We start from the raw sequence: 15,994 nt of genomic DNA, 5'->3' as shown, positions 1-15,994 counted from the left end.
CGGTTCCAGCTCCAACTCCTTCCTACGCCCATGCAGATTGAACAGTGAAAGTCTTTTACAACTTGCTTGTTGATAAAGGGGTCTTGTCCACAGTAAACGTTTGAACTCCTGTTCGGACGGATAGTGATTTACAAGTTTTTTTTCGTTTACTGAATCATAATGAAAGAAATAATGTTATTTATTCATGATGCGATGTAATTTATATAGCAGTTTGTATAAAAGGTTCACATCATATTATTTTGTAAGTTTGTTTGCCATTTCATAGGTCTCCGAGTACATTTTTTTTCAATTTCAGGGACACCATTCTTATCAGTGAGTCACATGAAAATAAGTCAACACTCCCTGTTTGCTGTTGTTTGATTTCTGTTTTTGTACAGTAATAGGACTAGTGCAATGATTTCTTTATTTATTTTTGCATTAATATGTTGCGACTTGCGGCATATTGATGCTGATCAATCTGAAACTGACAACAAACGTCTGGTTCTGCATAGTGAATTAGATATAGCAAATGAATTTGCTACTCTCAGACAAGAACTTGCGCAATACAAGGAGGAAATGCAGAAATTAACATCAAGACTGAACGAGAAAGATACACAGATCGCTAAAATCCAAGCAGCTTCAGGTAAGATCGTAGCAGATACAAAAATAACGTACTTAAATATTAACGTCAATTCTATATTTGGTATAGAAGAAATAAAACGTTTATTTTCGTGTTTACAAACAGGTACAAAAATAGGTAAACAAAATGAAACTGTGTGATTTCACTGGACTCTAAATAAAAGTCAGGAACAGTATTTGAATCGCAGACGAAGAGAGAGAGAGAGAGAGAGAGAGAGAGAGAGAGAGAGAGAGAGAGAGAGAGACGGTAAAAATATAAATACAAGGAATTAATGCTATCTATGTGTCATGTGTCTTGCAAATTCTCCAAGAATCGCAAGGATTGGAAACACAAGATGGGTGCAAAGGAGTGTAGGGTGCACTAGAAACATGTACAGATGCCCAAACATAAACACGTGTAGCTTGACTTGTCTCGTTAATGTAAGATAGATCCAAAACGACGAAAACATGAAACTTTACACAGCTTGATAAAAGATATCAAAACCTTTAAGCTAGGAATACCAATAAATCAAAATGTTCTCATACTTTTATAATCGTACTTTTAAAGTTCAGTAGATTGTGTACTCCGATTTCGCCTGATTTGTACTCGTTTCAGTAGGGCTAGTTGTGTGCGTATCAGTCGGGTGCAATGCTGGACATGCCAAATAACCCGATAGAAATATCACGGCGCATTCGGTATACCGGCGATAGCACGTTTTTGTATGAATCAAGCCCATCAAATATTACGGTTGCTGACTTCAGAATCCAGGGAGATTTATCTGTATTTGTATATTTTCAGGTTCGCTTTATACTAGATGGGGACGAACAACTTGTCCCACAAACGGAACAACACTAGTTTATTCTGGTTGGTACATTGTTTTACTGTAAAAAATATTGATGTGTTGATGTATATTATTGATATAAAGTAGTATATCAAATGTGGAACCACTCTTTATCGGCTTCTGTATGACGCCAAATAATATATCGACGTGACGTCAATTTTCCGTGTTTAATGGAAATGTGCATATTTTTCATGTTCGAATTTTTGCTATATCGTAGGATTAACTTAACCGAATGGCAATGCATAATACAAACCTTTGCCGACGACCACCTCTGAATAAATACCTTTAATATATAACCTGCTGATAGGGTGTAAATTTACCTGGGTTGAGAAACTACCACGTTTTTCATTTTCAAGATGTGGTTTTTACAGACATACTCAACTGTATTGGCTGATCATTGAAATAAGACAGTATATTTATACGTACATTGTATGCCGCCAATAAACAATATGTTACTTTTTTCCCAATATAGGTTACATGGCAGGGAGTTACGGCGTTCTCCGTGACGGTACTGGATCAGGTTCGAACTACTTGTGTCTTGCTGGTCAACCCACATGGGACTACTTTTCCGAAACAATAAACAACGACATTCGTGTAACAGGTGTTGAGTACGAGTTCCGCGCCTCGCACGACCATGACATCCAGGCCATATTCGGATCCAATATCCTAGAAAGTGAGGCACCTTGCTCGGTTTGCCGCACTCAGAGAAGTACTAATCTTATGATTCCCGGCCGGAAGGACTGTTATCCAGGGTGGACAAAGGAGTACAGTGGCTATCTTGTCGGCTCTCATCCTGTTTATGATGATTCGACGGAGTACGTGTGTTTAGACAGGCGACCGGAGACAGTGTCACACATTGGAAGCAGCGACAACGACAATATGCTTTATTTTGTCGAAGCATTTTGCGGGAAAAGTTTGGAATGTCCACCGTATGTTCATAACAGAGAACTGTCATGCGTAGTTTGTTCTAAGTAATTATCTTACAATTTAATTCTGACAACTGAGATATGAAATATAAAGCAAAAAGAAAACTGTTAAAATAAAGTATAAAATTATTATATATATATATAGTTCTTTTTTTTTTTTAATTTTTCATGAAGTTTCAGTAGGTTCGGCTAGATGCTGCTAGTGAACGTTATATAGCCTCTACTTGGGTTCTGCAAATAACTGAAATGAAAATTGATTGAACTGCCTAAGACCGATGTATTTGTAAAATGTTACGGCTACTGACATAATTCATATATGACAATATCTACGGAGTACGTTTCTTCGGACGGGCGAATGGAGACTGTGGTAATGAACGGCTATGACAGTATCATCTACTTCGTGGAATCAATTTGCGGGAAAAGTTAAGAATGTCCACCGTACGATCGTAAATTGTTCTATGTCGCTTGTGTACAATTGAACATAATTTGATATTTCCTCTTCCTTATATTTCATATTTCTCGGTGATAACGTTTCACCGCAGATGACAAAACAACAAAACCGGAAGTCTTATGCTTTTACTTCCCTTTGTAATGCCTTGACGTATTTCCTGTTTATGGAAAAATATCCAGAACGTTGTTTAAATACGCTATTTGTAGTAAAGCAGCGCTACAAAATAAGTCATTTTTATCTTATTTTTACTATCATTTGAAAGACAAAGGTTTTAACATTTGCTGTAGTTGCAGATGGGAATATCTCGCTTTAGGGCAACTGTTTACACAGAAACTCGATGGAGCCTTCATACCGCGTAAAAAGGTACACACAAGCCGGATATTCCCTCTTGCATCTACAACTAGTCAAAGAATCTTATACCTTAGTATATATGCTTGTTTCATTAATTTTTTTGTTATAACTGTCATTTGCTTTTCTTTGTAATGCACCATCTACACTCCACACACCAGTGTGTAGTGTAGAATTGTAGAGATTTGGTTGGTTCCTAGTATGTGGCAATAGTCTTTAGTGGCTTTTTATGAAACAAAGCAGTCTGACCTTCGTTTAATGGCACGATAAAGTTATACAGGCATAGGTCTATCACTATAGGTTCTCGGAGTACATTTTATATCCTGCTAAGCGGCACCAGTCTTATCAGTGAATGAAAATTACATAAGTCAACACTATAAGTTTACTTTCCCATCTTAAAGTTCTTTACAGCAGCTGTACAATGTTTTCAATATTTAGTTTTGTGTCAGTTTGTTGTTTCTTAGTTAACGCTGATGATGGGTTAAATTCTGACACCAAACGTCTGGTTCTGCATAGTGAGCTGGATTTAGCGCATGAAGTCGCTACTCTTAGACAAGAGCTTAAGCAATACAAGGACGAAATCCAGAATCTAACGTCACGACTGAACGAGAAAGATACACAGATAGCTAAACTTGAAGCAGCTTCAGGTAAGAGTATAGTGGTTAAGAATCTAACAACACATACTGGGTTTCAGGTACCTTAATTCCAGGCATCTTTAGGTGAGAGCATAGCAGTACACAATCTAACAAGGCATAATTTTAGGTCACTGAATTCCAGACATCTGCAGGTAACAGCATAGCAGTACAATATCTAACAAGGCTTAATTTAAGGTCACTGAATTCCAGGCATCTGCATGTAAGAGCATAGCAGTGCAAAATCTAACAATGTACACTTTAAGGATACTGAATTACAGACAAGACAACTTCGGGTAAGAGCGTAGCAGAACATGATCTATCAAGACATTAGTGTAGATAACTTAAAACCATACAAGTTCTGGTAGGAGCACTGCCATACAAAAAGTAACAAGACACGTTAAAATCACTAAACTTCAAATAGCATCAGGTAATTATTGCAATACAATATGTTACGAAATATACGTCAAGAAAGCTTGTTTCTATACAACTTCAGGTTCAAAATTTAACAAGGATTGAGAAATACATAAGGTAACACGACATAAGTTTAGAAGACTTAATTCCAAACAGTTTCAGGTAAAAGCATTCAATTTTGTATTAAAAATGCAACAAAACTAAAGTAGCTTAGGTAACACAGAAATACAAAACTAAAGATGTTTTCTTTTACGAAAAACGTAGTCTCCCTCCAATTAACACGCAGACATAGTAAAATGCCACAAATGAAGGTCCATTAACTACAACCATAACATTTCAATGATACACACCTATAGGCTTTGCATTGATCACTCCTGTAAAATCTGACTGAATTTCAACTTGTTGTATAGAAGTAGAACAAACATCATAGAATTTGAAAATCATTGAACCGGGACATGCCGATGATACATACACTAATCACTGGTGAGATTCAGTCATATAGTATACCGCAAGTAGTGTAACCACTGTAAAATACGACAAATCAAGGGCCGTAACTCCGCTGAACATCACTGAGGCAAAACATGCTAATCATTGCATAACAAGCTTGGCTCCTCTAAAGTTTGGTGGAAACCTTCCAAATGCTGTTAGAAGTGGCCGAAACATCATCAAGTTTGACAAATCAATGGCCATGACTCCAATAAAACGACTGTGCGGGAATTTGCCGCTGACAAAATCACTTTTAATATAAGAAAAGACTTTCAAAGGAGACAAGAGATACTCACCAAATTTTATTTTGTATTTTAGGTTCTGGGTCATCCTACGTAAGATGGGGCCGCACCACCTGTCCAGGAAATGGAACTGACATAGTTTATTCAGGTTACTTGTCTTGAATAAAAGATTGCAGGTCGTTTTTTTTTTTAAGGATTCATTTACATGATTTTGGTAAAAGAAATGAAGATAAAACAGAAAAGGAAAACGTTTGTATAAATGGTAGATTGTATATACGAACTGACACATATTGTTTCATGTAGTGATTATATAGATATTTTTGCTACAATATAACCATAATGTTAAACATAATACATGCTGTCATGTGTGCAGACAACTATTAAAATTGTATGCCTTAATGATACCAGTATACGAAAATCTTAGCATCCGGCATAATTAAAAGAATTTATTGTGTTGAGGTTAGTTTAAAAATGTTGTAGGAAAGTGTATCTTAAAATTAAAGTAAAATGAGATGATATCTATGGAAACAAAACCTAAACGATCTATCGACAATGTACGTGTTTCAGTTGAAGATGTACGTTTATATTGTAGGTTACATGGGCACGGCTTCAAACGATTTTAAAGTTGGTACTGGCTCTAACTACCTTTGCCTTTCTGAGAAGCCGCAGTGGGACCATTACGAGGACTCTATAGAAAGCCTGGGTAAAATCGCTGGGGTAGAATATCAGTTCGTGAATCACCGTGGAAATGGCGCGAGCAATTTCTTTGGGTATAATGTATACAATGATAATGCTCCGTGCGCCGTGTGCCACACTCGGAGAAGCTCGAGTATCATGATACCGGGAAGAATGGACTGTTATAGTGGCTGGACAAAGGAATACAACGGGTATCTAGTGAGTGGATGGGTAGGACAGAGTCACGATTCGGAGTTTATTTGTCTAGACCGGAGACCGGAAACAGTGGTTGGTGGGAAAACGGATGACGATGAGGCCAGACTATTTTTTGTGGAAGCCGTCTGTGGGAAGAGTCTAGAGTGTCCACCTTACATCCACGGTCGCGAACTAACTTGTGTTGTCTGTTCAAAATAATGAAAATGAAATACATATCAGCTTTCCATCAAAATCTATATTTTTGTTATTAGCACTACAAGCACAGATGCACCTATGTACAGTTTTGTTGGCTTGTCTTGCCATTTAGTAACGTTACCCTTTAGCTGTGATGTGCCAGAGACAGTTATTATCATGCGCAAAACATGGGGCACCTTCTTGCTTAAGACAGTCACGGCATCTACTTTAAAAAGTGTTTCTTTGTCAGATAACATTTCAGGACATTAATTTTTTATCTCTCAGTAAACAAGCGGTTGGTATATACAGGAGGGCCAAGCGGTCATAAACATCAGCGTTCAGGTGAATAACATGTTCCTAATAACTGTTACTTTGATGATTCAGTTTTACTTCAGGAAATCAAAACATTGACACGATACTCTGTAAATAATTTCGATTTCTCGGAGTGCGGACGAGCATGTACCTTACACCATCAAAAACGCTACCATATTTATTCTAAACTGTTATTATGACTATAAACAATTTATACAAAAGAAATTACCTATACGCAATGCATCCGTTTCTGAAAGTATGCATTACTTGTATCTATAGATAAAATGCACCATGAACGTGGGCAAATCTTTATTGGCATTTTTAATACATGTAGACACAACAAAATACTCTGTATTCTTATTTGCACACATTTATCTTACAAATGTCTTTCAACTTCGCGAGTAAAGTCTGTCTCCTTGAAATAAACACCTCAAAATATGTCTCACCATTCATTATCAGGGTTAGCTTTTCCCTTTACTTTAATCTTACGAACTACCTTATGACCACTTCCCGAGGAACCCGACGGCAAGTTCGCCGGCGTCTTTTTCGCGGTATTACCAGGACCTCCAACTCTGTGTTTACGTTTGTCTGTCGGTAACGGTGAATCTATATTGCTCTCCACGTCATCGTTGGAACACTGGCAGCATTGTCCATCCGTTTTCAGATATTTCCAAAAGATAACAGTGACAAATATTGTGAGGATGACGCCGCCGACGACAACTGCTATAGCAAGAACAGTGTACTTCCCAAGTGACGTCTCTGTATTGACTATCTCATCAAGAGTTGAACAGCCAGCCTGAAAATAGTAGCCAGACTTTTACATGTAACATCATCAAAAGCTTGCCAAGGTCCCGAGTTCTGACTTGCAGTTAGGCTGACCCTGGCAATTTTCAAAATTGTGTTTATTAGTTTGGATAATTTAACATGAGCTCCACAAAGCGTGGCAATAATATACGTTTTAGAACAAGTGAGGTCGAGCACCACCACGAGGACGTAGCCGTTCATCCAAGCTAAGTCAGATCATGAGCTTGGAACTTATTTGATCAATCAGTTAAACTGATACTGGGAAATATCATTCATCAAATAAATGTTCACAGTGAATTTGAGTGTACTTTATTACCATGCACAAGGAAGTAAAATTTAAAGAAAAACAAATGTTGGGCGTGTGCGTGTGCGTGTGCGTGTGCGTGTGTGTGTGTGTTTGTGTATGTCTGTGTAGAGGCGGGAGATGATATGGCAGTGTGTAGAATTGGGGTAGGGATCGGGTGGTGTGTTTTTTTTTTGTTCTGCGACGTTGTCGTGATACTAAAGAAACGGAAACACGAGTGATGAAAAATGGTGCGTGAAGGGCGTAGGGTAGGGGCGGGGTGATGTGAGGGTAGATGAGGGTTATGTGGAGAGTTATGTGTGGGTTGTTACACTCCGTCCAACGTCTCATAACCACCTACCTGCGTATAATCAAGGTTTTAAGTCAATATCTTGAAAAGTTTTCAAGTTATGCTTCGGACACGAGATATGACGGACAGATTTGACCTCTTACCTAGGTTTGTTACCTTACCCTTTGATCTACCAGCCTGATTCATTCTCTCTACGCATCGTCTCATTTCAATCTATCTATATGCCAATTTTGAAGCCAATGCCTATTATGTTCCGAATACGAAATATGACGTCAGACTTGACCATTGGACTCGAATCATGACCTTTAACCTACCAAACCAGTTTTGCGCTATGCCCAACTTGTCTGGTTTATAACACATTTCCAATTACGAAAATGACACAGACTCTGATAAAACAAGAGCCGTTTGTAAAACACATACGTCCCAAATGATTGCCTGTCGGAGGTTACTGTATGTGTTATTTTCTGTCTCAAATATGCTATAGCCTAATGATCCCAAAATAATTAGGGTCATCTAAAAGACACAGGTAATCTACCTATGTAGTTTGACCACTGTAGGGACATGCATTCTACAGCTATTAATCGGAAACCATATAAAGTGCCACTGTGACCTTGACCTTCGGTATGTCGCGAACGAAGAAGAAGAAGACCTTGACCTTTGATACACTTCAAATGTCACATTTCTATTCGTTAAAGCTTGCTTATTTTCAGCAAAGGTACATTTTATTTAACTAGCAGCACAGGTTTCCGCTTCTGCGTAGTGACATAAGACAGAATGATATTTCAAAGAAGTCATTAAGGTTAAATGTAGCGTTGGCTTCATTTGTCCGTAAAATCAGTCGATGGGGTTTAGAATATACCCGTTTTATAAATATGCACGACTAAAAAGCATCCTTAGACTTATTGAAACATATAACAAATACTGACCGTTGAGGTATATATCTGCTTCCTACGACATGAATAGAAATAATCAAAGTATATATTTACAAGTTCTTTGCTTTCATCAGCCCCATCTATGCAATGTTCATGTCCTTCACATTTCAGATCAGCAGAAATACATCTGAAAAAAAAAATACAATGGACTTTCAATCAATTGTGTCAAATTAAACTGAATGATGGGCCAGTCCATTTTAAAAAAATTAGCAGGGTAAAGGCTGTGTGTGTTACAAAATGACCACAAGTTAAAACTAATTGTCTCTATGAGTTAATTTTTTCTGGAGTTAATGTATTTTTGGATTTTGCAGATTCGCGGGCACACTTGATTGAAATGGCGGAAAGCAATTTGTTGTAGACAAAAAAAAAGAAGATAGCGAACAACTATAAAATAATATTTAAACAAGAAAGGGACATTAAAACAAAAACCATTTACAAGTATAGCAGACATTGTGTCACCTGATGATGTTTTCAACATGGCATCTCTTAACTATATGAGGAAAACCTTTTTCTTTATATCGTTGAATTTATCATTAAAGTAACAGATTCTCCTTACCTTGTCGTATCACACTTGTATTCTGTGCTCGAGCACGTGCCCTCGTGAAAACCGGCGAGTGTGGCTACAAACCCTTTCTTCTCAACGAGAGCGTCTGAGATGAATTTCACTTCTATTTTTTCTGTAACTGAAGTGAAGACTGAAAAGAAATTGTAAAACATCTTGTCCGGAACTGATTGACCAAAGAAAAGAGACAATAACGTTTTATATCTGTTGCTTTTATGTAACATCAAACGTGCAACGGAATTACAGGAAAAAATTATTTTGGGCCCAGCAGAATTATACAAGTGGTCTTTAAGAAGCTGTTTTGCCATTTTGACATAAATTGGGAAAACTAGCCTAAGGGCATTCACTGGTTTAGAATGATTGTTAGTGCAAAGTAAGTTTAGAATCACATGTATAATGCATAAATTAGTTAAGTATCATACACGGAAAACGGCCTATGAGTTTGAATTCAAAGCTGGACCCTTACCCCAGCGTAAGCTCTGACCCAACACGGCATCCATTTGATCACTGGACAGGTATAGCATCATTATCAATGCATCTCAGTAAAATCTCATTATTTACAAATACGTACATGCAAAGTGTTTTGTATTACTGTCCTCCAAGTAGTGACACTGCCCTTCAAAATAATACCAATGAGCTATGCGAATCACTTAAGACGTTAGAAAAAATATTTACCTTGTTTAGTGCAAAATTCTGTGACTTGTGTGCTTCCTGAAACATGAGATAAAACTATTTTAAAAAGTAACATAAACTGGATAATTAATACATGCAAGGTCGGTGGGTTCTACGCAGGTACTCGTTCATACCTGTAAACATGCCCTAACTTAGGACACCATAGATCTTTCATTATAACGGAAAGGTGGAACGTCGCTCATTTGACCTTGTTGACGAAATTGTCAGTGTGATGTTTGAACATTCAAAAAAAAAAAAAAAAAAAAAAAAAATAGGGCATAATAAAACGTAAGATTTTGCCAGGTTTCTCCTACTAAATATTATTTATTTATATATAGCTGCTAAAAACCGTGTCTTACGTTCTATTCAGGAACGTCAATTAAGGAGATCACATCAGCGAAAATGAAAATAAAATCATAGATACATACCGGTGCCTAACTCCGTCACAACTATCTTGTCCTTACACGTGCTGCCATCCGGTTGTTGCAGGTCAAAGAATGTAAATTGCATGAGAATTTTATGACCTGAAAATATTAGATTTGACATTATTAAAAGAAAACAAATAGAAATAATGTTTCTCTTTGACAGACCTGTGACTGTTTGTGATAGACCGCCTATGATAAACCTACGGTTGTCTTTTATAGTCCCGTGATTTCCTTTGATAGACATGTGAATGTCCCTGATAGTCCTGTGATTGTCTGTCATGGACCTGTGTTGCCTTTGATAGTCCTGTGGTTGCCTCTGATAGACCCGTGAATGTCTCTGAATACACTCTGATAGTCCTGTGATTGCCTATGATAAATCCGTAAGTGTCTCTGAAAATACTGTGATTACCTGTGACAGACATGCGAGTGTCTCTGATAGTCCTGTGATTGCCTGTTATAGACATGTGAGTACCTCTGATAGTGTTGTGATTGCCTGTGATAGACATGTGAGTGTTTCCGATAGTCCTGTGATTGCCTGTGATAGACATGTGAGTGTTTCCGATAGTCCTGTGATTGCCTGTGATAGACATGTGAGTGTCTCTGATAGTGCTGTGATTGCCTGTGAGAGAGTGTCTAAAAAATATTTAAAAGATATTCACAGCCATATTATCATTTTAGCTATGCCTGTGATAGACATGTGCGTATCTCCGATAGTCCTGTGATTGCCTGTGACAGACGTGTGTGTGTCTCTGATAGTCCTATGATTGTATGTTACAGATATTTCAGGAAGCAAAGAGCAAACAATAATTATAAGAAATTCACAGCCATATCATCATTTTAGCTACGATATATCAGCTCGCTATGGTTATTTCAGCTGTGAATATATTTTACGGTGATTCTTACAGCTTTGACAACACTTCCGCTTTACAACACGGCGTCACGACAGCACGATGGTAAAGGTACGATACCACAATTGTGAAATAGTGCGACAGGGCCATGACGATTATGCCATGACAGCACAAGACACAATACTGTTTTACAGAAGCTCCGAGGTGACAAGACAATTGTGCGCTATAATTATAACGTCACCATTAAATAGAACAAGTTAATTATTACTTGGGAACGAAATACTTGTGGAAACGAGATACTATCGCGTGGCCAAGAGATACTTTGTCGTGAGCAAGAGTTAATAATCCCGTGGCCACGAGCTACTATCTCTTTTACACGGGAAAGTAAACGCGGCCACGAGTTAATTATGACAATGTCGAGATAATAAAAACGCACACTTGTCCCCTCGAAGCCTCCATATTATTTTTCTCTATGTCATCTAATCAATGTTCTAAGAGGGTCGTAGCGTACAATGTTAAAAGTCTTATCACTTCATAAAGTATGTTTCAAATTGTCTTTGTTCATATATATATATCTATTTACGTATATCATATTTAGCTCAATCAACAGTTTGTGATTAAATTGTAACCATGTTTTTCATTTTCCTTTATCTACTTATTTGTGATCACTGCATTCAAGCAGACGACAAAAGTGAAACTTCTGAGAAACGCCTCGTTCTTCATAGTGAGTTAGATATTGCGCAAGAATTCGCCAAGCTGAGACAGGAATTGCAACTCCAAAAAGATCAGATACAGAATTTAACGGCACAACTGAACGAGAAATCGTCAGGTAAGATTATGGTAGTGAAAAAAAGTTAAACGTAAATAATTTTGCGGGTAAGATTCCTCTATAACATAAGAAAACAAATCAGGAAATAATAAGAAATCTGCATATAAGATCAATCTTAAAGACGACCGACAGGATCAGAACAATGTAAATAATGAGCTCACTAATTCAATACTAAACGAAATATCGGCGGGTAAGATCAGTGTAAAATATTTTAGCGCAGCAATCAAAGTCACGGTGGAGAAAGTAAACGGTAATAATTATTACTGTAAGTATGAGCACGGTAGGCAAAGACTGAACGAAAAATTAGTGGGTAATGTCAGTCAAGACTACACTGTATGAGCACAATAAGCTAAGAATGAACGAGAAGTCAGTGGGTAAGATCCGTGTAGACTAGAATGTTTGAGCACAACAAACCAAGTCAGATTGCTTCTTTAAATTAGTGTGAAGTGACTGTTTCACAAAGAATTTTGATATGTAAAATATGTTTATCACGATTTATTTCAGATTCTGGATCGTCCTACATAAGATGGGGCCGCACAACATGTCCAGGAAACGGGACCGAAAGGGTGTATTCAGGTATAGCTCAAACCTATACAAACCTATATTTACCTTAATGGCTAGATGCACCTTGCACTATTTGTTCGACTGGATATTTCAAAATGAGTGGAATAAGTTCAAGAACTGCTTTAAAGCATTTTAAACTCAAAAGCACGAAGAGAAATTCTATTTTTAACCGCCTCGATAGCCTAGTTGTAGAGTGTCCGCTTCAAGAATGAGAGGTCGTTGGTTCCATCCCCAGCTGTGTCAAACCAAAGACATGAAAAATGGTACAACGTAGCTCCTTTGCTTGGTAACATAGAGTTACTTTCCTGTATATATCAAATGGGTGTGTTTTTTACATTCACAAACAAAATAAAAAAAATATATTTGCAGGCTATATGGGGACTTCATCATCCTACACTCAAGTCGGTACGGGCTCTAATTATCTGTGCCTTACCAGCGAGCCCCAGTGGGACCATTACGAGGAATCTATAGAAAGCCTTGGTAAAATCGCTGGGGTAGAGTATCAATTCTGGAATCACCGTGGAAATGGGGCAAGTAATTTCTTCGGGTATGACGTATACAATGATGATGCTCCGTGTGCCGTGTGTCACACTCGGAGAAGCTCGAGTATCATGATACCGGGCAGAATGGACTGTTACAGTGGCTGGACCAAGGAATACAGCGGGTATTTAGTCAGCGGCTTTGTGGGACAGAGTCACGATTCGGAGTTTATCTGTTTGGACAGGAGACCGGAAACCATTGTGGGAGGCAAGACAAACGACGACGAGGCCATGCTGTATTTTGTGGACGCCGTCTGCGGCAAGAGTCTAGAATGTCCACCGTACATCAATGGGCGTGAACTAACTTGTGTTGTTTGTTCCAAATAATTTCCGCCAAGGCCATGGTTGTATACGGAATATATCTAAACATCTCCGTTGTATATTTTTTTCTTCAAAATTTACCTTATACTTTACCAAAACACAGAATAAAGCTGGAAGAAACTTTTATCTTATTTCAATAAAATACAAAGGCCGGCTATGTGTAGAAATTTTATAGGCCTACCATATTTTACCGAAATTATATCAGGTAAAAATAAAAGAAAACTAAACAGAAAAATGGAATTGTAAATACAGAATTATACATTATTCTGCAGGTATACGATATCATATAGTATTTAGAATTTAGGAGTTATAGATCTATAATATTTTTTATTTGTTTTCATTTACTGGACGGGGTGGGTGTCTTCGAATCACTTATGTTGGTTCGAGCCTCACTCGGGGCGTTGAATTCTTCGTGTCAAGAAGCCATCTAGCTGGCTTACGGAAAGTCTGTGGTTCTTCCCAGTTGCCCGCTAGGGATGAAATAATGCACGGAGGGGCGCCTGGGTTTTTTTTTTACCATCAAGGCTGGAATATCACCATCAGCATATATGATCTATAACTGTCGAAGTTAATCCCAACAAAACAAACAAACAATGTTACTTGAACATGAGTAACGTTACCATTTTCTGTCTGAAAAGTCACAGCACACTGCTGATCCGCCTTATAACTGTTTAGACCACCAAAAAGTCCTGCACCGACATGGGACCGAAAGATAACACTTGGCGTATTCACAATGTTCTGACCACAGTGGCCTAAACTGCCTTCTTGTAAAAAGTATTCATCCAGTATTGTTTTACATGCGCATTTTTGAAAGTATAGAGAAATTATGATAAAAACGAATCTGAAATTCTTAGAAGACATCTCTGCTTTTCTTCGAAACTTTTGAAAAAGTTTTTGTTTACTTTTTCGCCATGGGCGCAGCCATTATTATTATATTTGGAATGTGACGTCATATAGACTTATGACGTCAATTGTATATTATATATATACGATAGATCTATCATATTCAATATGATAAATTATTATATATTATAAACAGTCACAGACAAGTTATAAGTTCTCTTTCCATGAGCTACGTTTATTTTACAATAAAGACATATCATAGAACACAAGTAGAGCTAGCGAGGAAATATTAAAAGTAGTTCAGAGAACATCTTCACTAGGCCTATTGACTGGCATATGAGGTAATTAAACTGAGACTAACATAAGTCTAGCTAGATCTGTTGTATGCATTCTTTTGATTTCTTGTCTAAAACTTTTCCCCGCAAACCCTTTCCATTTTTCTTATGCATTTAGTGTAATTATATTTTACTAAAGCAAAACTATGGTGGCTGTTTAGTGCCATTTCGTCTTTTCGCCACGCGACCAATATGACGAAATTAAACATCAGCTTCCAAACCTCAACTGTACGGTCAAAGACTATTTTTATTATTTTTAAAATTACAATCTTGTGATATCCTAAATTCATTTACGGATATTACAACTTAATTTATGTATATCTATAATTCATTTATGGATACCACAAATTCATTTGTAATAAAATCTGTTTTCGGATATCTCAAAATGGATTTCAAGATTAACTAGATCTAAGTCAAAATCGTACAATAATGCGATTGTGTATGAATTATTGATATCTATCAACCGAATTTAGGATGTCATAAAATCAAACATATTTTATGCATCCTTTAAAAATCTATTGATATCGTCAAAAGTATTATGTGCTATCCTTAAACAATCTGGAATATTATTAAATCGAATTAATATTCGTGTTTAAAGATATCCAATATTCTATAAAGTGATATCCTTTAATCATTTTATGATATACATTTTTGTGTAATTAAATCATTTTAAGGAATTTAAAATACAAAAATTAACGATATCAAGAATATCACAAAATGAATTTAGAATATCACAAAATAGCGAATAAATAAAAGATACTAATGTGTCTCATATCTAAGATAAACTCTGCCTGACCTTACATGAACAGCTGGAAGTCAGTGATGTAACCATGGGCTGAAATACCTAATCATTGACAGATCTTATATAAACTAAATGGCCGGTGTGAATGGATAGAGGATGAATACGAACTGCTTGATCATTGATAATTCATCCGCATTGTTCATGAATGGGACTACTTTGTGTAGCACATGAACAAATTCCTTTGGATGTGATCTGGAATCAAATAAAGATGCTACATGATTGTCAGAAATACACTTAACTTTGGTAGCGGGATAAACCCGCAACCAGTAAAACCGTACCCATAGACCGAGATAATTATGGATTGAATCTGCTAGGCTAGATATCGAAAGAGAATGAGACAGCACTTGTAATATTATACAATCATTTGATTTCGTGGACACAAAATTTTCGTGATTTCGGCGAAAACGATATTTTCTTACGGGCATGAATTCGATGATATAAAAATTTAGAGGTGACATGCCAAAAACAATGTACAAACACATGCAAATGAAAAATGTTGTTTCATCGTTTTTGTATGATTTTATTTCGTTGATTAAGGCAACCGACTTACGTTGAATGCTGTTCAGTGCTATAGCAATCTAAGCTTTTATGTATGTGTTTTCTTTGACTA

The 15,994-nt window shown here is 37.0% G+C and overlaps 3 protein-coding genes across 4 annotated transcripts; 2 read left to right on the top strand and 1 right to left on the bottom strand.

Annotated features, from left to right (window-relative positions):
• Positions 1 to 337: 337 nt before the first annotated feature.
• Positions 338 to 6,459, top strand: LOC123532676 (uncharacterized). 2 transcript variants are annotated; one of them, XR_008366134.1, is made up of 5 exons: positions 338 to 622; positions 1,397 to 1,462; positions 1,912 to 3,811; positions 5,015 to 5,086; positions 5,531 to 6,459. XR_008366134.1 is itself a non-coding variant. In XM_045314206.2 (3 exons), the coding sequence occupies exons 1-3, from the start codon at positions 3,586 to 3,588 to the stop codon at positions 6,025 to 6,027; spliced, it is 795 nt and encodes a 264-aa protein (XP_045170141.2). In that variant the 5' UTR covers positions 3,468 to 3,585; the 3' UTR covers positions 6,028 to 6,459. The 2 variants fall into 2 exon arrangements, 1 of the variants encoding a protein (XP_045170141.2); XM_045314206.2 differs by lacking the exons at positions 338 to 622; positions 1,397 to 1,462 and having other exon boundaries at positions 3,468 to 3,811.
• A 150-nt stretch (positions 6,460 to 6,609) lies between these two features.
• On the bottom strand, positions 6,610 to 14,350 carry LOC123532795 (uncharacterized). The gene is made up of 6 exons (XM_045314382.2): positions 14,025 to 14,350; positions 10,307 to 10,402; positions 9,882 to 9,917; positions 9,201 to 9,339; positions 8,699 to 8,771; positions 6,610 to 7,111 (listed from the first exon to the last, which is right to left on the bottom strand). Exons 1-6 carry the CDS (start codon positions 14,263 to 14,265, stop codon positions 6,758 to 6,760), a joined length of 939 nt encoding a protein of 312 aa, XP_045170317.2. The 5' UTR covers positions 14,266 to 14,350; the 3' UTR covers positions 6,610 to 6,757.
• On the top strand, positions 11,712 to 13,518 carry LOC123532796 (uncharacterized). The gene is made up of 3 exons (XM_045314383.2): positions 11,712 to 11,980; positions 12,485 to 12,556; positions 12,914 to 13,518. The coding sequence occupies exons 1-3, from the start codon at positions 11,782 to 11,784 to the stop codon at positions 13,408 to 13,410; spliced, it is 768 nt and encodes a 255-aa protein (XP_045170318.2). The 5' UTR covers positions 11,712 to 11,781; the 3' UTR covers positions 13,411 to 13,518.
• Positions 14,351 to 15,994: the final 1,644 nt, after the last annotated feature.

The sequence above is a fragment of the Mercenaria mercenaria genome, chromosome 11, assembly GCF_021730395.1.
Source record: "Mercenaria mercenaria strain notata chromosome 11, MADL_Memer_1, whole genome shotgun sequence".
In the NCBI taxonomy this organism is placed as follows: Eukaryota; Metazoa; Mollusca; class Bivalvia; order Venerida; family Veneridae; genus Mercenaria; species Mercenaria mercenaria.
This window is presented reverse-complemented; position numbering and strand designations above follow the sequence as displayed.

Excerpts from the sequence above, each read along its gene's own strand:
- LOC123532676 (XM_045314206.2), top strand. The coding sequence starts at position 3,586 with ATGTTTTCAATATTTAGTTTTGTGTCAGTTTGTTGTTTCTTAGTTAAC. Across the intron at positions 3,812-5,014 it reads TAAACTTGAAGCAGCTTCAG|GTTCTGGGTCATCCTACGTA; the intron begins GTAAGAGTATAG and ends TTTGTATTTTAG. Across the intron at positions 5,087-5,530 it reads AACTGACATAGTTTATTCAG|GTTACATGGGCACGGCTTCA; the intron begins GTTACTTGTCTT and ends TTTATATTGTAG.
- LOC123532796 (XM_045314383.2), top strand. The coding sequence starts at position 11,782 with ATGTTTTTCATTTTCCTTTATCTACTTATTTGTGATCACTGCATTCAA. Across the intron at positions 11,981-12,484 it reads ACTGAACGAGAAATCGTCAG|ATTCTGGATCGTCCTACATA; the intron begins GTAAGATTATGG and ends GATTTATTTCAG. Across the intron at positions 12,557-12,913 it reads GACCGAAAGGGTGTATTCAG|GCTATATGGGGACTTCATCA; the intron begins GTATAGCTCAAA and ends ATATATTTGCAG.
- LOC123532795 (XM_045314382.2), bottom strand. The coding sequence starts at position 14,265 with ATGTCTTCTAAGAATTTCAGATTCGTTTTTATCATAATTTCTCTATAC. Across the intron at positions 9,918-10,306 it reads TGTGACGGAGTTAGGCACCG|GAAGCACACAAGTCACAGAA; the intron begins GTATGTATCTAT and ends CTCATGTTTCAG. Across the intron at positions 9,340-9,881 it reads AGAATTTTGCACTAAACAAG|TCTTCACTTCAGTTACAGAA; the intron begins GTAAATATTTTT and ends ATTTCTTTTCAG.